Source organism: Anarhichas minor, unplaced genomic scaffold (genome assembly GCF_050575085.1).
Source record: "Anarhichas minor isolate MPS153535 unplaced genomic scaffold, ASM5057508v1 ptg000018l, whole genome shotgun sequence".
Taxonomy (NCBI): Eukaryota; Metazoa; Chordata; class Actinopteri; order Perciformes; family Anarhichadidae; genus Anarhichas; species Anarhichas minor.
The window spans coordinates 3,757,069-3,778,496 of NW_027466464.1; the positions used below are offsets into that span (position 1 = coordinate 3,757,069).

The 21,428-nt window shown below is 42.4% G+C and overlaps 3 protein-coding genes across 3 annotated transcripts; 2 read left to right on the forward strand and 1 right to left on the reverse strand.

Moving 5' to 3' along the window:
- Positions 1 to 754: 754 nt before the first annotated feature.
- On the forward strand, positions 755 to 1,765 carry cryaa (crystallin, alpha A). Its single transcript, XM_076095167.1, has 3 exons — positions 755 to 952; positions 1,210 to 1,332; positions 1,556 to 1,765. The coding sequence occupies exons 1-3, from the start codon at positions 755 to 757 to the stop codon at positions 1,763 to 1,765; spliced, it is 531 nt and encodes a 176-aa protein (XP_075951282.1).
- Positions 1,766 to 2,873: 1,108 nt separating this feature from the next.
- Positions 2,874 to 15,389, reverse strand: hsf2bp (heat shock transcription factor 2 binding protein). The gene is made up of 9 exons (XM_076094280.1): positions 15,269 to 15,389; positions 15,037 to 15,143; positions 12,126 to 12,261; positions 11,035 to 11,138; positions 10,773 to 10,922; positions 10,415 to 10,559; positions 8,285 to 8,402; positions 7,522 to 7,625; positions 2,874 to 4,360 (listed from the first exon to the last, which is right to left on the reverse strand). Exons 2-9 carry the CDS (start codon positions 15,103 to 15,105, stop codon positions 4,122 to 4,124), a joined length of 1,065 nt encoding a protein of 354 aa, XP_075950395.1. The 5' UTR covers positions 15,106 to 15,143; positions 15,269 to 15,389; the 3' UTR covers positions 2,874 to 4,121.
- A 70-nt stretch (positions 15,390 to 15,459) lies between these two features.
- ankrd10a (ankyrin repeat domain 10a) lies at positions 15,460 to 21,263 on the forward strand. The gene is made up of 6 exons (XM_076094279.1): positions 15,460 to 15,727; positions 16,353 to 16,505; positions 17,032 to 17,123; positions 19,133 to 19,302; positions 19,834 to 19,905; positions 19,993 to 21,263. The coding sequence occupies exons 1-6, from the start codon at positions 15,530 to 15,532 to the stop codon at positions 20,358 to 20,360; spliced, it is 1,053 nt and encodes a 350-aa protein (XP_075950394.1). The 5' UTR covers positions 15,460 to 15,529; the 3' UTR covers positions 20,361 to 21,263.
- The last annotated feature ends 165 nt before the right edge of the window (positions 21,264 to 21,428 follow it).

A 21,428-nucleotide genomic window follows, 5' to 3' on the forward strand; every position in this document is an offset into this window, starting at 1 on the left:
GCTTTATGTGTGCTGATCCAGAAACAGTTCAGAGACCAATAAAAGGTTTGATACTCTGTGAATGTTATTCAGTCTGCATGATAAAGGAAGGACGTGTCCGTGACAAGAGTCTCACTGTAGTCCAACACACCAACATCTTCTCTGTGATTTGATAAACAGTTTCATTGTCAGATAAATACGTGAGGTCAATATCAGAGGGGCTGAACCGACAGAATATCTGTTTATTTGTGTGTTACCCTGTTTAGCCTACTGTCTGTAAATATGCCGTGTGTTCGACCCCCAGGCAAGAACAAAGCAGCAGCATCGTGTCACTGATCACATGTTGGATCACTCAGGTGAACTCCCTCTTGTCTTTGGTTTGCTTCCTGACCTCATTGTCTCTCCATGTCCTCCCCCCCTCCTCCTCCTCCCCGTCCAGCAGCGTTTGTTTTGGCAGCCCATGTCTGGTGTGTTGGTGGCACCGGGTCTCACCAGGGTCTGGACCCAGTTGGTGCCCCCCCATCCTCTACCCTGATTCTGCTGACGGGGCCCAACCCACCATGAGATAATGCCATTCCAGAGGGATCGCGGCTAAAGCCCCTCTTTCTAGCTGTCAGGTATATAAAGAGGAGGCAGCTGTGGAGCAGAGGACCAGCCCTCCTAAAACACTCTCACTCCTCTCCGTTCAGCAGCATTCTCTCGTTACCTCGCCTCCTCCACCTGCTGGACTCTGAGCTGAGCAGGATCACGCTAGACCACACCGTCTCCAGTCACTATGGATATTGCCATCCAGCACCCTTGGTTCAGACGTGCCATGGGCTCCGTCTACCCGGCCCGACTCTTTGACCAGTTCTTTGGAGAGGGCATGTTTGACTACGACTTCTTCCCCTACACCACCTCCACCATCAGCCCCTATTACAGACAGTCGCTGTTCCGCAGCTTTCTGGATTCTTCTAACTCCGGCACCTCTGAGGTAACAGAGAAGAGACCCATGTAGACACAGTTAGATGAACCCACGTTTTCCTCTGCCTCCAGACAAGAGGCTAACATCAAGGTCTTTGATAGGTTTGATAGCAATGAGACTCTTTCTGATCTTTCATTAGCTTCACATTTCTTTGAACTATGTTTGATATGCTGACTTTGTTTCAGAGACTCATCTGAACTTTTTTAAATTGTACATGTGGACAATGTTCTGATACGATGGAGCCTCTCTGTGCTTATGTCCCACAGGTGAGGTCTGACAGAGACAAGTACACAGTCTACCTGGACGTCAAGCACTTCTCTCCTGATGAGCTCAGTGTGAAGGTCACTGATGACTATGTGGAGATCCAGGGCAAGCACGGAGAGAGACAGGTAGCGCCTCATCACTGGTACACAGCTGTGCACAGATTACCATAGACATGAAACAGTTTGAACACCACTCAGTGACATATAAGGGCTTCAGGTAATGATGGGAGCAGACAGAATACATTCTAACAGAGGAGTGTAACCAAACTAACTAGTGGACTGCACCCTGAACACAATGTCTTTGCTTGGACTGACCTGCCACTGTGGCGTTCACCTTGCTGTCTTTCAGGACGACCACGGTTACATCGCTCGTGAGTTTCACCGCCGCTACCGCCTCCCCTCCAGTGTTGACCAATCAGCAATCAGCTGCACCCTGTCAACCGACGGTCTGCTGACTCTGACCGGACCAAAGGTCACCGGAGGGAGCGAATCTGGACGCAGCGAGCGCAGTGTCCCCGTCGTCCGTGACGACAAGCCCAACGCCGCTGCGTCCTCCTAGAGGCCAAGTGGTGGGGGTTGACCAGCCTCAGCCCCCCCACCCTGAAGGCTCTGGGATGGACAGCTGTGTCCTCCTCCCTTCACTCTCCCCTGTTGATCCTTCTTACACTGTCATTAGTATCATTGTTCTGAGCCTAACAAAGAAAAGTCTTCATCCTGCTCATTGTTGTTGAGCCCTCTGACTCTACTCATGGTGGGGTTGATAATGTCCCAGATGTTACATCAGTGGTGCAGCCTCTCTGAACCCTCTCCTCTGGTCTTCAGTATACCCTGTACTGTAGTCTAGGCCTTGTTCCATGGAGTCCATACTAAGGAAATAAAGCTGTTTCATTAACAAAATAAAACTCCTGTGTTGATTGATTCTTTACTCCTCATATCAGGTTTCAACTCACTGACAGGAAACCATGCAGCAGGGATAATGTGATGTGACTGATCACAGCTGGGTTAACCCTGCGCTTCCTGCTGCTTCACATGAGGAAACATGGCTTTTATTGTGAAGCAGTCACAGAATGGACAATTGTAACTTTTGAGTGACAGCATATGACAGCAGACGTTTGTGTCGGTGGATGTTTTTGTGTGTTAGATGAAGAGCTGCAGGGCTACAGACCTTTACTGTGTTCTGCTGCTGGAAACTTCTTGCTCAGGACTAGAATTATTAAAGAAGATTATTGACGAGTCTGTTTAATTCTCATATTTCTGACAAAGTAGCTGCTCAAAGTGTGTTTGCTGTAACCTGTACTATAAAGTCACACATGCACCAAATTATCATTTGCTTTCAAATGAACATGTGCTTCACGGTGGAGAAGCAAACTCACTGTGTGACCGTGCCATTGAATTGCTATTAATGCATCTCTGAAGGTGGTTTGGCCCATCAGATCACAATCCGTTCTCAAAGCAGTTTGGGTGCATTTATACCTGTACGGTCATGTGGTCGAGTGCCATGCGATCAGCCAAAAGACATTTTAATGCACCGTGTAACAGGGCTGTGTTTCTGCTTTAGGCTTCACAAACATGTCCACAATCTAGCATGTTTACAAGCCAACAGTCTTCTTCTTCATTCACTCTGCTGCTCTACAGTCTCTATGAAAACAGACTCAGTGCTCTGAAAGTGGGCAAACATCCTCTTTAATGCGTCTTGTGCAAACCTGGTTTCACACAAAATCATGAGAACAAATGCAACTTTACATCCTTTGACTTAAAGAAACAGGTTGAAGAGTGATGAAGTGGACTGACACTGGATCCACATCAGACGCTGCTCCGCTTACACCCCCGACCCTGAAAACACGCAAACGCTGCCTCACTTCACAGTCCAATCATTCAGGTCCTCTCTCCTCACTGCTGTGCTCAGGTCTTGTTACATCACTGTGATGTCACATCTAACTTTAACACATGGACTTACCTGCAGCCTTTGTGACAGCACAACTATTGTGAGGAGAAACCATATCAGACACAGAATTATGATTCACAACAGGAGAAATGTCTTCAAACATGTCTGTCTCCATGTCTGTCTGTATCTGTCTCCGTCTGTCTGCCGTCTCTGTGTCTGCCTGTTTCTGTCTGTCTCGGTCTCTGTCTTCGTGTCTGTCTGTCTCGGTCTGCCTGTCTGTCTCTGCCTATTTCTGTCTGCCTGTCTGTCTCTCTCCGTCTGTCTGTACCTGGACCTTTATACATCGTATCATTTCATGCACAATGACCTTAGAGATTTGTCCCTCCTGATTTCCACCAAAGTGTAAGAAGTATCTAGAAGTCTGGTATCAGGTCTACATGAAGCTGTCCTGCTCTTTCTTCAGTAATACCTAGAATACCTAAGGCTTGGTGAGAGGCCAGAAGAGAAGGACGCATCCGACAACCCACCACCACCAATGTGTGTTTTTGTTTTGTTTTTCTCTGTGTCTAATCCCTTCTTGTGCCTTATCCAAAACGACTTCCTCTGATTTGTCCCACAGATTGTCCCACAGAATGTCCCAGAGTTTCTTTTTCTCCATGCTACTTGAGTGCGTCCAAAGAAAAAAACAACAACACAGTGTAGCTTAGCAAGACACCATGACCACTGCTGGAGTCAAAGAGGACGAACAAACAACAAACATTACGTAAACAACGAACACTTCATTGACAGAAAGCGACAGTTTGGAGGCTGCAGAGGAAACAGCTCTCAGCAAACTATTGTGAGATTTGAGCCACGGCCGCTGCCTCCACTTCAGAACATTGCTTTGTACGGTGAAGCACACGCTGCATCCAGGTGGACCTCGGAAACATTGAGAAACAAGTTGTTGTTGTAAAGTACCCTCCTCTCTTTGTTGTTTGTTCCCAATTGATTGGTGAAATAATTCATTGTTGTTACATATTGTAAATGTTAATTAAATTAAATTATTAATAACGTGTTCTGACTGAGGCACCTGTTGGAGGGCCAGCAGGTCCTCCAGGGTCTGCTGGGCAGCCAGTCTCAGGCTGGGCTGCTCACTGGAGGTGAGCCGGCCCACACGAGCCTGGAGGTCTGGATCCAGCAGAGAGGAGCCCAGCAGGAGCAGCACCTCCTCCTCCAACAACACCGACTGCAGGAGACGCAGAGAGTGGAGACACACCTCCCAGTCTCCATCTGTCAGACAACAGAGATCAGAGGTAGTGTGCTGGGTTTTTATTCATGAGAATTATGTAAACTGTGCAGTACTGAATTCATTAAACCTTCATGTGCTTTAGAAGTGGAGCAGGCTGTCACACCTGGCCTGCTGCAGGTGAACTAGAGCACATGGCTACTGACCAAAGAACACATTTACTCCAGGTCTCTGTATTTCTGGGGTTCCAGTGTAATCAGCAGATATTAATAATATATTATAATAATAGTCCAATTAGCAACCTGAGATGACTAGAGATAAAGTTGAGACACCGTGTTTCACACGAAGCCACTTTACGAGCTCATTCTAAACCAATAAAAAGCTAAATCATGGTCAGACGGTGAGACTGTTGACCTGCATTCAACCGAAGCCAAGTCTCGTTCACGGTCCCTCAATAATCCTTTTCTCAGACCAGCAAGCTCCTCCTGCTGACATTAACCTGATTAAACAGAGCTGTGGTCACATTGCTGTGTTACTTAGCATCTGCTTAGCTGGCTAGCTTAGCTGCAGGTAGGAACATGCTCTTTCAATGGGGTTGATCTGTGGCCCATGACGCTGGTTTGAGCGGGTAGACCAGGACACATTGTTTGTTCATATTCTGGTGCTTTTACTGCAGGGGAAATAACCAAAGCTTTTTTATTGTAAGTGACAGCAAAGTGTTTGAAAAGAAGCTATATAACTAACATGTTTGTTAGCATGCTAGCCATGCTAGCTCCTGGACCTCCTTCATGAGAGCAGCGCTACCCTGCAGCTGTGTCCATGTTGTATCCAGAATGTGTAGCAAGGAATCTTCACTCAGATTCCAAATGAAAGACAAGGAACCAGACTGGCTATGGTGAAGCATTCATGCAGCATACAGAGAGCCGATGTGCAGCGTTCTGCACTGCATTGTGGGAATGAAACAAAGAGAAGAACAAAGGCTAATGCACGACTGTCTCACCAGGACTAGACAAACTGAGTGGATCATGTACTTTACAACTCAGTGCTACTTTAAAGTACGGTTAGTACTCTTCTTTAAAAGTATGTTTGATACTGTGTTCAAATATTCATGACATCATAATAATCAATGAATCAAATGTTCATGACATCCTAATAATCAATGAATCAAATATTCATGACATCCTAATAATCAATGAATCAAATATTCATGACATCATAATAATCAATGAATCAAATATTCATGACATCCTAATAATCAATGAATCAAATATTTATGACATCATAAGAATCAATGAATCAAATATTCATGACATCATAGTAATCAATGAATCAAATATTTATAACATCATAATAATCAATGAATCAAATATTTATAACATCATAATAATCAATGAATTAAATATTTATAACATCATAATAATCAATGAATTAAATATTCATGACATCATAATAATCAATGAATCAAATATTTATGACATCAAAATAATCAATGAATCAAATGTTCATGACATCAAAATAATCAATGAATCAAATATTCATGACATCATAAGAATCAATGAATCAAATATTCATGACATCATAAGAATCAATGAATCAAATATTCATGACATCATAGTAATTAATGAATCAAATATTTATAACATCATAATAATCAATGAATCAAATATTTATAACATCATAATAATCAATGAATTAAATATTTATAACATCATAATAATCAATGAATTAAATATTCATGACATCATAAGAATCAATGAATCAAATATTCATGACATCATAATAATCAATGAATCAAATATTCATGACATAATAATAATCAATGAATCAAATATTCATGACATCCTAATAATCAATGAATCAAATATTTATGACATCATAAGAATCAATGAATCAAATATTCATGACATCATAGTAATCAATGAATCAAATATTCATGACATCATAGTAATCAATGAATCAAATATTTATAACATCATAATAATCAATGAATTAAATATTTATAACATCATAATAATCAATGAATCAAATATTTATGACATCAAAATAATCAATGAATCAAATGTTCATGACATCAAAATAATCAATGAATCAAATATTCATGACATCAAAATAATCAATGAATCAAATATTCATGACATCATAATAATCAATGAATCAAATATTTATAACATCATAATAATCAATGAATCAAATATTCATGACTTCAAAATAATCAATGAATCAAATATTCATGACATCATAATAATCAATGAATCAAATATTCATGACATCATAAGAATCAATGAATCAAATATTCATGACATCATAGTAATCAATGAATCAAATATTTATAACATCATAATAATCAATGAATCAAATATTTATAACATCATAATAATCAATGAATTAAATATTTATAACATCATAATAATCAATGAATTAAATATTCATGACATCATAATAATCAATGAATCAAATGTTCATGACATCATAATAATCAATGAATCAAATATTTATGACATCAAAATAATCAATGAATCAAATATTCATGACATCATAATAATCAATGAATCAAATATTTATGACATCATAATAATCAATGAATCAAATATTCATGACATCATAATAATGAATGAATCAAATATTTATGACATCATAATAATCAATGAATCAAATATTCATGACATCATAATAATCAATGAATCAAATATTCATTCATGAATATTCAAATAATCAATTAATCAAACATCTGGTGTCTGACGCTGACAAGACCGCTATAAGCTCCACCAATAATTTAATTTTGTACAAATGTTTTGTACAAACAGTCTGACTGCCTACCTGTCTATTGTCTACCTGTGAGTACTGAGAATAACCATGTTGGCTATTATTTATGTTCATAATGATCATTCTGGGGGCGTGTCTTTGGAGGGAGGTCTGAAGGCACGGACTGTCAAGTGTTGAAGACTTTGAGTCTTTCTTTCTAGATTTAGTGCTGCTAGCTTCAATCATTGGAATAGAGCTTTTAGGTTGGATCACGTTAAAATCTTAAACTCTTCATAGTTTTTCAAGGATACCAACCCTAGCTTTAGGTTGCTATAGTAACTTACAGAAGTGTAGAGTCTGAGATTCTGAATAAAGTTTAGCAGGCACATACTGTTAGAATAGACAGTTAATGACTGATTGAAGCCTCATTATGCTCATTAACGTGTGTGTGTGGTCTCCTTACCGTCCAGCAGGGTCCAGATGAGGGACAGGAGTCCTGGGTTCTCACTGATGCACTTCAGTCCTTTAACACTGATGCTGACGTTATACAGAGCCATCAGCATCAACCTGCAGCAAACACAAGTACAGCACTGACACCTACTGCCCAAAATCTAGAAGCTAAACCTCTACAACTGACCACCATGTGATGTATTCAGGGGCAAGTCCTCCTTCTGTGTAAAAGCGTCCTAGTGTTTGTGTGTCCTACATGGACATAAGCCTCCCCCACAGGTCTGTAAAGATCACATGGTGTTTTACAATCAAAGCATCCATTGAACTTTTCCAATAAAGCTTTCAATGCCTGTTGTCATATTTGACGACATCATCACCCCCGAAAAATGTGTACACCCTCAAATAAAAATAAAAATTCATTCACTAATCCATATAGCTGGATAATAACGCCATAAACCCATGAGCACACAATGTATTTATAAAAGAAGATGTATTCAGGTGAAATCTACACATTCCATGTTGAGGCTACGCAACAATGTCACGATCATATACAGAATCAAAAGAATAGGATTTGAATGATTCAGAAGAAAGCTCAGCTTGTGTGTACAGAGCATCTGTCATTGCTCTGATGTTTTATGGATCAGATGCAGCTTTATGTTACATATTGGTAAAGTCTAAATGTCTCTATTCATGTCCATGTTCATTCTACGCTGGAGATCCTCAGCAGCAATGAGACCAGAGCTCTGTGTGATGGATTCTAGCACAGCTTCACGTACACTTTCAGTTTGGGGAAGACACCAGGCGTCATCAGCTTCAGAAGCCTCATCAGAGTGTCCAGGAGGGCACGGGCCGAGCAGGACAGGAAGTCCCGGCCACAGGACACTGCTGCTACGTCTGATTGATGGGAAAGAAAGTGTTTATGTTGCATTCAGGTCCTGCAGGAAGAATGGACACCACTGACTTTAAGTTGTCAACACAGGGTACGTCCCAAGTCTCTTATTTGTCATTTCCTCGCTCCTCGCTTGAACCGGAAGGAGGAGGGATCTCTGAGGAGCCATGAGCGACGACCCACGAGAACAGACTTCCAGGGGTACTTCTCAAGTCTCTTAATTGTCGTTTCCTCGCTCCTCGCTTAAACCGGAAGTTGTTTCTACGCCGCCATATTGATGGCCGTCTCAAAGCTCTAATGTAGCTCGGAGGAGTGAGGATCGAGGAGAGAGGAGGGACCTCGGAGGAGCATGAGCGAGGAACCACGAGAACAGACTTCCAGGAAGTGTTTTAATGGCCGACACGCCCCCTCATTGTTCATCAGTTATGTGATTGGACGCTGCAGCCCATCGGACAGACTGACTGAGTTCAACACCAGAGTGAAGACAGATCACAGAATAAACTCAAGCTTTATATTTGATTAGGTTTCTGATTCACCGTCTGATTTAAATAAATGTTCATTGTAGTCTGAACAACAAAACGACCACAAACAACACTTTTTACATCATTCCTGAGTGTTTGATGAGTTTTATCATTTAAGAGAAACAATAATCATATTCTGGGTTATTTAATAATGACTTCACAGTCACAATTTGAAAACGTACAGACGCAAATAATTCATAAATAAGACGATCGCATTCCGCCGGTAGAAATGGATCCTGAGCTTATAAACAGAACACAGGACAGTTTGTTAACAGACTACAGAGAGAAACACCTCTACAGTGGTGATTACTGTGTGTCTTTATTAGTTATTAGTATTATTAGTTCCTGTTATTAAGTACAGTGGTCATGTGAACAGACACTAACTTATCAAAAGTCTCTCCAGCTGTTAAAGCCGACTGACAGCTGATCCAGCTGTGATCAGCTGATCCTCCGTCATCAGAAACAGACGTCGCTTCACGTGACGCAACTGAGGAAAGGACGTCTCATGTCTCTTAAAACATATTTCCTCGTTCCTCTCTCCTCGCATGGTTTCCTCCATGCATCCCTGGTGGGAGGGACTAAGACGCAAGGAAAGGACCCAAGTGAGGGAAACGGGGATGACATTAAGAGACTTGAGATGTACCCCAGGAAGTGTTTTAACGGCCGACACGCCCCCTCTTTGTCACTGGAGTTTCATACCAGAGTGAAGACAGATCAGATTAAACTCAAGCTTCATATTTGATTAGTTTTCTGATTCAACATCTGGTTTAAATAAATGTTCATTGTAGGTCTGAACAACAAAAGGACCACAAACAACTTTCTTCATTTATTAGAAAGATTTGTCTTTTCATGATCTGATATTTCCCTCAATAACTTTAATTATGGAAACAATTACAGTCAGAGAGAGCTTTTTACATAATTTATCATCATTTCATTCAGTGAGGCTGATCATTCCTGAGTGTTTGGTTTGATGAGTTATATCATTTAAGAGAAACCATAATCATATTCTGGGTTAATAATGACGTCACAGTCACAATTTCAAAACGTACAGACAGATTAAGTCATAAATAAGTCAAACGCATTCTGCCGGTAGAAATCAATCCTGAGCTCATAAACAGAACACAGTTTGTTAAAGAGGTAACAGACTACAGAGAGAATACACCTCTACAGTGATGACTACTGTGTGTATTTATTAGTTATTAGTATTATTAGTTACTATTGTTAAGTACAGTAACTACTTAACAGCTGATCCTCATGTCTCTTAAAACATATTTCCTCATTTCCTCTCTCCTCGCATGGTTTCCTTGCGTCTCTCCATGCATCCCTGATGGGAGGGACTAAGACGCAAGGAAAGGACGCAAGTGAGGGAAACGGGGATGCAATTAAGAGACTTGGGATGTATCCACAGTCTGTTTGATATGGTCACAATGTCATGACTGCAGTTTTACACCTTAGCTGTAAACATGAGGTCTGTGGATCATCTTTAATGAACTCACTCGTAATGGTTCCAGCCAGAGCCAGCACAAACTGGTGCTCCTGGGAGTTGTGGTCCTCAGTCTGAGTTTTGGCCTCCTCATCCAGAGACCTGACGAAGCTCTCCAGAGTCTGGGCAGCTACAAGCAGGAAGGACTGCAGCTTCCCCTGCGCACACACACACACACACACACACACACACACACACACACACACACACACACACACACACACACACACACACACACACACACACACACACACACACACACACACACACACACACACACACACACACACACAATACATCTCCAGCCATCAGATATCAGACATCCACAGTGGAACCCTGAGAGCCGACACAGAGACAGACAGACGACTCACATCAGCCAGCCAGCGTGAGACTGTGTCCTCACTGGCAGAGCAGCTCCACAGCAGACTGCAGGCTGCTGATCCCAGACCAGAGCAGAAGTCGGCCTGCTGCTGCAGCTCTGCTCCGCTCTGCCACAGCTGCTCACGCAACAGCAGCTTCTCCTACACACACACACACACACACACAGCAGGGAGTCATGCTACTACAGCACAGTGGAAGAGTAAAGGCAGGAAGCACGTGTTCATAGAGTGCAGCTCACAAACATGATGCTACCTCTCTCTCTTTCTGACACTCAGTCTGCACTGCATCCAACCGGGACTGAAGGTGCTGACACTCCTGTCGCAACTGGTCCTGTTCCTGTGCAAGCTGCTCCTTCACTACACACGCACACACGCACACACACGCACACACACACACACACACACACACACACGCACACACACGCACACACAGTCTGTAGGTTTCCAGTGAACCAGGTCAAGTGATATCTATATGCTATAAAGGAACAGTACCTGTACTCGCTCTACATTCTAGAGATGATGTTAGAGAGTGAGCTGGACAGATAGCTCCCTCTGTGTGTGTGTGTGTGTGTGTGAGAATAATGTACTTGAGCTTTGTGTCCTGTGTCTTTGTGTAGTCCGTCCTCTTCCAGGTCTCCATGTGTGGCTCAGCTCTGTCTTCTGTGTATGATTCTGTCATACAGATTGTCTAAACTGTAACTTTAGTACACATCTATCACACGTCTGTCCGTCCTGTGAGGGGTTTCCTGATCTCAGTCAAGGCTCTAAGGACAGACTGTAAAGCTAATCTATGTTTATGATATTGGGCTGTAGAAATGAAATGGACATTACCTGACTATATAAAGCCATGTGTTTGATGAAGAAGTTCCCTGAAGCTAAAAGTAGCTGCTAACTGTGAATAGTTTACTTTCCATTTCACTTCTCTCATTGAAGTTATTCCTCCTCCTGTTCACTGATTCATTGATTCAGACATGGTCACTTGTCAACCATGAAGTAAGCCAATAAGTCCAGTAGGTGCATTCATGAAACATGATGTCATCCATAGGGGGTCAGCCTCTGTTGTTTCAGTAGTGTTAAAGCTCTCACTCGTAGTCAGGACTCAGAAGAGCACCTCTAGCTCTGCTGCTAGTGATCACATGATGATCCTGTCCCACTGTTCATCCAGTAAACCCCCTCAGTAGAGAACAGAAGCACACAGCCTCTCAGCTGACTGCTCTCAGACCAGTTATTGTCTTTATAGTGGCTCCAGTTCCTCCTATCTTACAATCACTAGATAACACACACACACACACACATTCACCGTACTTAAGTATTGTCCTCAAGGTTAGTTCATTAGAAGCGTACTTGTCTGAGCTGTTCGAGCTTTATGCAGCGTTTCAATCAGGTCTCCATTCAGGACTCTGGGCAGGAAGTCCCTCAGCTGCATGACTTCTGTGGTTAACTTCTCCAGATCACTTTTCCTCACTCGGACAAAACCGTCCTGAAGGAGAAGAGATCAATCTCAATGCATGGATCTGAAAAGATGCATTTTAAAAAGGTCTGTCTGCCCCGACCCACCCACCAAATAAATAATGATAATAACATTGTTGTACAGTTTTTACTGATCCATACACAAGAGTGACAATAACTAGAAAATGCATTTCCTGCTGAAAATGCGTTGGAATGCTGAAAGCTGAAATGAATCTCAAAAACATTGCTGAAAATAGATATCCAATTTAAAAACAATTGCAAAAAGCTTAATAATTCAAACAGTTGAAAGATTATAAATATGAAGTCATATGTAGCTGAAAGTATAAGAAGAAGAAGGCTTTGAAAGTTGAAGAAGTTTAACAGGATTTGAAGATTTTCTCCATAGAGATCCCATTCAAAAGAAAATTGCAAATAGCTTAATAATTCAAAGAATTTAAAGATTACAAATATGAAAAGTCATATCACCCCTCTCCTGAAAGAGCTGAACATTTTGATATTCGAATGGTTTCTGTGGCTTAAAAAATGTCAGCAGTAGTGATATTTGTAGAAGTAGTACTAGAAGTTGTAGTTGTAGTAGAAGTATTATTAGTAGTAGAAGTATTAGTAGCATTATAATAAGTAGTAGCAGTAGTGATATTTGTAATAGTAGTCGTAGAAGTTGTAGTTGTAGTAGAAGTATCATTAGTAGTAGAAGTATTAGTATTTAGAAGAAGTAGTAGAAGTAGTAGTAGTAATAGCTGTAGTAGTGGTCGTAGTATATAATATAACAGTAGTAGTAGTAGTAATAGTAATGGCAGTATTTGAAAAAGTCTAATTTTGAGCTTAATGTTTACATACAGTTAATCCATGGGGCTTTTATTTTGAAAGGGTGGGGCTGGGTGGGGGGGAGAGGAGACATAATCATAATGTTTGACACATAAACAGAGGTTATTAAATGACAGGCTTCATCACAAGCATTTCAGTTATATTTCACTCTGTGGGGCTTTTATTTTGAAATGGGGTGTGGGGGGGAGAAGGGGAGAGGAGATGGACTCATATTGTTAGATTAACACAAACAGGTTATTAAATGACAGGCTTCATCACAAGCATTTCAGTTAGAATTCATTCTGTGGGGCTTTTATTTTGAAATGGGGTGTGGGGGGGGGAGATAAGGGGAGAGGAGATGGACTCATAATGTTAGATAAACATAAACAGGTTATTAAATGTCAGGCTTCATCATAAGCATTTCAGTTAGAATTCATTCTGTGGGGCTTTTATTTTAAAATGGGGTGTGTGTGTGTGGGGGGGGGGGATCCTCTAAAGATCTCTAAGAACCTGAATGACTGTATGAGAGAGAGACACAGAGAGAGAGAGAGAGAGAGAGGAGTGCGTGTGTATGTGTCTGTGAGTCTGTGTGTTTATCAACATCACTAATGAGCTTAATCAGAAACACCTGTGTCCTTGCAGCCTTTTCATGGAGATTAAACAGGGAAACACCTCTCAAACAAATCCTCAAAACTCCCATAACCGTAGCTCCTATTGCTCCGATATTAATAAATGAGAGGAAGGATGAGTTGAAGAACAGATCCTGTAAAAATTGTGTCTGTAGTGTAAAAAATGTGGCTGAACTGGCGATTTAGAAATGGGGTACCGTGTTCTGTGGAAGATGTTTTTGAAGCAAAATTTAACATTGGTCTCTATGGAGCAGAAAGTTGGTTTTCCTCTCAATTACAGGCTTCTGTGTCAAATGTGTAAATCTGTGGGATTCCACAGTCATTTGTCTACGACAAGGACAAGATTAGCTACTTCTACATCCAGAAATGATGCATGAAGAGTGAAGATTGTGGACACAGTGGCAAAAGACAAATGTTTTTTTCACAAGAATCTCAAGCTGCTCTTCACTCTAGCGGTGACATCACGCACTCTAAGCTGCGCAATACACACCCATTATAAAAGCAGAAAAGGAGTGAAAAAATCATAAAAGTTAAACTGCTGCAGTTCAAAAAGTATAAAAGATATCAAAAAGCTGAATAAGGTGGCAATAGATCAGGGTTTTCTCAACATTTTAAAGTTGAAATGGTGTCTGTAGCTGAAAGTATGAGGAAGTAGAAGGATTTGAAAGTTGAAGAGGATTTGAACATTTTCTCCATAGAAACCCATTCAAAAAAAAATGCAAAAAGCTTAATAATTCATAAAGTTTAAAGGTTATGAATATGAAAAGTCATAGCACACATGAGCTGAAAGAGCTGAACATTTTGATATTTGAACGGTTTCTGTAGCTTAAAAAATGTGGAAGGAGATAGATAGCAAAATACGTACGGAAGAAATAGTTGAATAAAGAGAAACAGGATAACAATAGTTGGAATGCTTAACAGCATTCCAACAATTAAAGAACTGTCTGGTCCACAGTTTACACTTAAGTTAACAACACTGACCAGACGCTATACTTCATTCTTCATGCCTCACATTCTAATCTGAGCTTTCTATTCATAGATAGAAGAGTTAAACTCACATCTTCAACTGGTTGAGTAATCCCTTTAATCAAATATACAGTATAGGACACTGATACACTTCTGTGTGAAACAAAAATTGAAACAAAAACTGGATTGAAGTACTCAAATCCATCACTGTCACATAGGCCAGGCAGGCCTATGAAGCCCTCCTTCATTCTTTCTTGTTCGGTGGGCTTTTTGTTCACCTGTTAGTTTAGGATCGGAGTACTGGACTGCTGCACTGTGCTAGAATGTCAGGTTATACCCAATGGTTATAACCACAGACTGGTTCCTGCTGAGTCATGCTATCCTACCTGTTTCCTTGCTTTCATCTTTCCGCCATGACTCAGAGCCAGCCTTTTCCCGCCCAATGACGCGGCCATCTTTCTGGTGGTGTGTTAGTTGTCTTCTTCTGCTGTTCCTGTGGAATGGAGGCATTGTCCGTAGCATGAATACATTGTTTAGCACCTCCGTGTAGTCAAACTAGCATCCTAACACTATTTAAAGCCAACATTAAGACAGAAAGAAGTTAAAAATGTTCCTTACATTAGAGTATAACTTCAAAGGTTCCCTCCGACCTCTAGGCGGCACGTGTTCCCGACCGGTTTTGATCCCAAACCGTCTGAAAGACCGAAATGAAAAGCCTCGATATGTGCCTGTGCTCCCAGGATTGATCCCAGTCCCGCTGCCAGAATCCAGTCCGGGTTTTGTGACTCTCCAGGCTGAAGAGGCGCTTATCTCTTCTTCCTTTGTGTTTAAACCGTTTGGGTCTGAGGGACCGGGACTCTGGACAGAAACGTCTCACTGATGTCGGAGGGACCAGGACTCGATGTGTCCACTGAGGAGCTGTTTATCAACCGGTTTCCCGTCCACCGCGCATGTCGGGATGGAGATGTCGGAGCTTTGGTCTCTCTGATCCAGCAGCTCTCAAACCGGTCTCATCTGACCGCGGAGGACTCGAGCTACGGATGGACCCCCTTACACTGGGCTGCTCACTATGGACAGGTAGGTCACCTCGAGACCGGTAGCTACAGGTTGGTGAAACATTTAGGTGGTATTTTAAGGGTCCTACGCTTAGTCAAACATGAGCCCTGGTCATCTTAGTAGTTCATGTTAGTTACGGTTAGTTCATGTTAGTTACGGTTAGTTCATGTAACTTCCGTCCACGGTAATCACGGTCATTGTTCTCACGTGAACCGGGTCTAAAGATTCATATGTTGTGAGTGAAGCCCGCCGTTTTTCTAATCTCACTGCACGTTTTACGGTTGTGTCTGATTGTAACTGTACAATAAAGTTTTCATAGTTGGAAAAAAAAACAATAAATAACGTCACGGGCTGCAGCATTTCCATTGGTTCCAGTTGAGCCAATGGCTATTCAGGCTCAAAACACAGCTCTAGGGCTCCTACAGACTGACCTGAGATCTGGTTCACTCTGAAGGATCAGAGTCCTCAGGAAGAACAGGTTCTGTCCCCCCCTGAAGAGGACCTATGTGTGAGAGGACCTTACTGATGTGGACCCGTCTCCACTTCTCTCCCTAGATGATACCACAGGCCTCCTGTTCCTCTGGTAGTCTGTGGTGGTCTCAGTGGTCTCACCATAGGCCTGTGTTCTGTGTTTCCTGGCCCACAGCTGGAGTGTGTGGTGCGCCTGGTCCAGATGGGCTGTGAGGTGAACACCGTGACCAGCCGCTTCAACCAGACGCCGGCGCACACGGCCGCGTTTGGAGGACATCCTCACTGCGTGGTGTGGCTGACTCAGGCTGGAGCGGACGTCAACAGCCAGGTGATGTCATGCTGTCATCTCATGTCATATATATATATATACTATACGTATATATATATATATACCTGTATGTATGTATGTATGTATGTATGTGTGTATATATATATATATATATATATATATATATATATATATATATATATACTGTACTGTAGTACTGTTACTTTGTGGCAGTGATGACGTAGTGACATGTAATGAATAAACTTAAATGTAGTACCGCTGGATTTCATTAGATGGATTTGTCTTTGCTCTTTGTGGACATGGAACAGAATATTTATTATGATTTACAACAACAAGTGACTTCCAAGATTATACAAACATCTTAAATACATTTTAAGATTATACATCCAAGACTGTGTTGTGAAATTCAGAGAGAGTCTCTGTTTTCAGATTGTCCAGGTCTCTAATGTCGTCGCTGCACACTGGAGCATGCTACACGTACTGAAACATTACCGATGTGTTTGTAATAGCTTCATTATTACCTTTCATAAAAGGACAACCCCAGAGTGTGACTTTGTGTCTTCAGGACGTCGTCGGTGAGGCTCCCCTCCACAAGGCGGCCCGCTCAGGCAGCTTGGAGTGTGTCCAGGTGCTGCTGCTAGCAGGAGCTAACCCACAGTGAGTACTGAAGCTCTGCAGCAGCCACGCCTCACATCCTGCTGGGACTGTTCACATACATTAGCTGCTTCTGCATAGTTTGATCAGAAATGTAAAGGGTGAATAAACAACAGTCCAAAGCATTTCTTTACTTTATGTGCTCACGTATCGTAGAGGCTGCTCCTGTGTTTTCTGTTATTAAATATCAGTGTATCGCTAACGTCTATCAGCTGTTTGGAAGTGAACTGGTTTACTTCTAGTCGTCTACATTATTTAAAGCATTCTTCATGTAGCTCATTTTACCTACGTAGCTTCAACCATTAAACAACATGGTGAAGGAGGAAGTCAGGTGACCATCTCAGACATGACATGGTCCTGTTAGTGTAGAGGGGCCGAAACAAAGGAATCTGCACTCAGTGGTGGATTTATCTCGCTCCTCTGACAGAAACAATTAATAATCAATTAATAACAAGCAATTATTAATCTCCGCCCCCATTCCTGGTCTTGGTCTCATTCCTAAAAAGTGACGCATGAGAATTAGATCCATTGTGATGATGATGTCTTCATTACACAGCTACGGACAGCTACACTAAATACTGGCTATTGTTTTAAGAGAGAGAAATGAAAGAGGGTTTGACTGGACAGGACCAGGACCCTGATTGGTCAGGTGTCTGGTAGTGATTAAGCCACAGAGAGTCCTCGTCAGCTCTATAGAGCTCTGTAGACTCTAGTTCTAGAAAGTGACAGCTCTGATGAAGTCCCAGTCCCACCAGTAGAGTCCGCTAGAGACCAGCTGGTGGACTTAGTGGAGCATTGAGCAGCTAGGTGGTGGAGAACAAACACAGAGCTAGACTTCCTTTCATTATGAACATGGCTCTAAATGAATGCCAACTGTGTGTACATAATATATACCAGATCAAATGAATAAGCTGATCTCAGGTCTGTCTGCTACCCCCAACACGTCCAATGACCAGTGAAAGCCCAGACCCTCAACCCTGTCTGTGTTGGCTCTGACTTCCAGAGGAACCAGTGAGCTGTGCTGGATCTGGATCCGTGTCTGTAAATATGATCATGAGCTTTTCAGCCTCAGGGAACCAGTGAGCAGAGAACAGGGGGGTTAGGAACTTCCTTTGAATGGGACACTGTGGGATTAGTTCTCAACGTGATATAAACATATGCTTTATTATGTGAAGGAGGGATAACCATGAGCTTCATTGTAACACTGCAAACACCCTGCACATTCTCATGTTTTACAGCACTGTGGGGTCACAGTGGGGTCTCTGTGGGGTCACAGTGGGGTCTGAGTGGGGTCACAGTGGGGTCTCTGTGGGGTCTCAGTGGGGTCACTGTGGGGTCTCTGTGGGGCCTCAGTGGGGTCTGAGTGGGGTCCCTGGCAGATATATTGACATCAGATTTTTTGAACCCTCAATCATTGATATCATTTATTAATATCTGTTGCACTCTGATGTCAAAAGAGTGGTTTAAATGTATGTAATGAGTTTTATTTTGTCTGGTATTGAGGAAGATCAATTCTATCTAAATGTGATGTTTTCATGTCATGTTATCTGAATGAGGATGATCTCACACTTCAGTTCATAGGACAGATGTTTACAGAGGTTAGCTGCTCTGTCTTTTAGCACTCAATAGAAACACAGATATTTGAAAGAGTAATCTTGTCTTCCAGACTCTTTAATGTAATCACTGATATTCTAGAAGAAGTGAGATATCATTATATCCACCCACCAGTAACACTTTGTTCATTTAGCTAAATGAATGTGTTGCAGGGGGAGATTTTCAAGAGCAGAACACATGTAAGAAATGAAGGGTCTCAGAGGGTCTCAGGAGGTCTCTGGGGGTCTGGTCTGATGCCTGTTCATGGGTCATGATGGTCTTCCCTGCATTACTTCCAGGCTTTTATTTGACCCGTGTAACTTTCAGCCAGTCAGTGATGAGTGTCAGCCTGTTGGAGATGAAACACTGTGAAGTTGACCAGGAAGTAGTCGGTCTCACCCGCTCCTCTTGTGGTCCAGTCTAAGGAATGCCAGCGGGCAGACAGCAGCAGACCTGGCCCTCGCTCACGGATTCCTCGACTGTTTCAGCTTCATCTCCAAAACCAAGAAGCACCTGCTGAACGGGACCAGGAAGAGGCTGCTAACAGCTGAGGAGCTCGGCCACATGAAGAGAGCCAGGGGAGCTGATGGTAAGACCTTCTCATTACACTTCATACTGTGAGTGATGTGTCTTTACTATCAACTATGAGAGTAAAACAAGTACCACGTAGTAAAAGTACTTCAGTCAAATATCTACCTCAAGAGAGAAAGAGAGGCCTTATGAGAACAATGGACGTAAAGTAACTCAACGTCTGTTCAACGTTCTGATGTGAAGCTGCAGATTAATAATGCTTCATATTTCAGTTCTTATATTTTGTGAAATGTAACCAGTAACATTTATCTGTCAGGTAAATGTACTACAGTGTTTTCCAAAGAAGTACAAGTACACATAAAGTATATGTAAAGTATTATTTATATATACTTATGTATATATAAATAAATCTACAGGTGTCTACCCTTCAGTAAAGTGTTGTTTCACTGGAGCTGTTTGTATGAGCAAGCAGCAACAGTCCAGGTATTAGCCCCGTCCTGAACACCGCCCTGCTGTATTAAGGTAGAAGGTAATTAGCAGTTCAAGTCATAACAAGTGAAGACATGGACATGAGCAGACATGTTTCCAGGTGTGTGGGAGCAGAGTGGAGGTGAGGATCTGGAGAGCATGAACGTGGAGTCTCCACAGCAACACAACTCAGGTGGGACTGCAGCTTTTCTGATCAAACTAAGCTCACAGAAGGATTTAGTACAATGTAACATGAGCTGCTGTCTTTGTCTGTTCAAAGCCAAAGCCGTTCCCGTCGGCCTCCATCACACTCTGCCTCATGATGACCAGGAGGACCCGGACTCACCCAAAAGCCTCTCAGCGTCCTCCCCTCCAGCCAATGGGCACGCTGCTGCAGCGCCTGCTCGCCGCTCTTCTGCTGACTCGTGTGGTTCCCTGCATCTGACCGGCAGTCCCAGCAGCTGCGTGTCCCACCGCCCGGCCTGGAGGGGACCGAGCGGAGCCGACTGCAGGGACTTCCTGCATTACGGACACTACCACGGCTTCGGAGACACGGCAGAGGAGCTGAGCGACTACGGCAGCAGCATCCATGAGCACAGACACAAGCAGGCTGTGGCAGGAAGCGTCCACATGTACCAGGACTCATGAAGACAGAGGACGGCTCTCTGATATGCTTTAAGGAACAAGAATCTACTTCCAAACCCAGAGCCCCTGCTACAGACATCCAGGACACGTTCACCCCAATGAAAGAATGCTAACTCAATGCCAGACTGTTTCAACTGGATAGTAGAAATACAAATGTAAAGCATACACTCTTAGAAGGAATGTGTCATTTTTAACACATCCCTTCTTAGAGTGTCGTAGTTTAGGAGCAGTTAGAATGACTGCAGTGCATACAGTAGCAGTGTCTCAGTCTGCACCATTGGCCCCAGGTTAGTGTGTCATGGTCCTGTCCTCATAGTGGGGTTAGTGTCTCATGGTCCTGTCCTCATAGTGGGGTTAGTGTCTCATGGTCCTGTCCTCATAGTGGGGTTAGTGTCTCATGGTCCTGTCCTCATAGTGGGGTTGCCAGGTCACTGCTGAAGTCAACCCAGGTGTCTCGAGGGTGAAATGGTGACTAGCTTGCAAACATTAAATCCAACATTTTTCAATTTTGATAGATCTGGGCAGTTTCACCTGCTCTTAGTGTTTGTGCTAAGCTAGGATAAACACGACCCAGAGCTAGTGTGTGTGTGTACTGGAAGTGATACTAATATTTAGCTGAGTGGTCCTGGAGACTGGTGTGGGTGCTCTCTGCTCCTTTAAGCGTGGATGTGGTGGAACGGGTTCTGTCCCTGCTGTTTGCACTATGAAGGAGTGTGTTGATGACGTACACTCCTTGATCTACCAAAGGGAGCATGTTCATGGTGAAATGATTCTTATTGTTTTAGAGCAGATGAATGTCTTTATTCAGAGTTGTAGTCATGATTGGAACATTTTTTTAGACAGCGTGCTTTTTGTCTTTTATACTGCTGCTCTCATATTAAAACACGTTTTACACTTTCATAAAAATGACTCTTTGATCTTTTGTTTATCAGTTTTTTTTCCATTGAAAAACACTTTCGATTTTATCGATCCATAATTTATTCACATACCTCGAGTAAGTCAACTTCTCTGAAGTCAGTTTGTGGAGCCGACTCAGCGTGTCCATGCCAACTACTCGTTGGAATTAAAGAA

Bases quoted from the DNA above. Each gene is read 5' to 3' on its own strand.
- cryaa (XM_076095167.1), top strand. From the start codon at position 755: ATGGATATTGCCATCCAGCACCCTTGGTTCAGACGTGCCATGGGCTCC. The intron at 953-1,209 runs GTAACAGAGAAG...TATGTCCCACAG, and splicing joins CTAACTCCGGCACCTCTGAG to GTGAGGTCTGACAGAGACAA. The intron at 1,333-1,555 runs GTAGCGCCTCAT...GCTGTCTTTCAG, and splicing joins GCAAGCACGGAGAGAGACAG to GACGACCACGGTTACATCGC.
- hsf2bp (XM_076094280.1), bottom strand. From the start codon at position 15,105: ATGGCCGCGTCATTGGGCGGGAAAAGGCTGGCTCTGAGTCATGGCGGA. The intron at 10,560-10,772 runs GTGAGTCGTCTG...GTGTGTGCGCAG, and splicing joins TCTCACGCTGGCTGGCTGAT to GGGAAGCTGCAGTCCTTCCT. The intron at 7,626-8,284 runs GTACGTGAAGCT...TGTTTGCTGCAG, and splicing joins GTCTTCCCCAAACTGAAAGT to GTTGATGCTGATGGCTCTGT.
- ankrd10a (XM_076094279.1), top strand. From the start codon at position 15,530: ATGTCGGAGGGACCAGGACTCGATGTGTCCACTGAGGAGCTGTTTATC. The intron at 15,728-16,352 runs GTAGGTCACCTC...CCTGGCCCACAG, and splicing joins GGGCTGCTCACTATGGACAG to CTGGAGTGTGTGGTGCGCCT. The intron at 19,303-19,833 runs GTAAGACCTTCT...ACATGTTTCCAG, and splicing joins GAGAGCCAGGGGAGCTGATG to GTGTGTGGGAGCAGAGTGGA.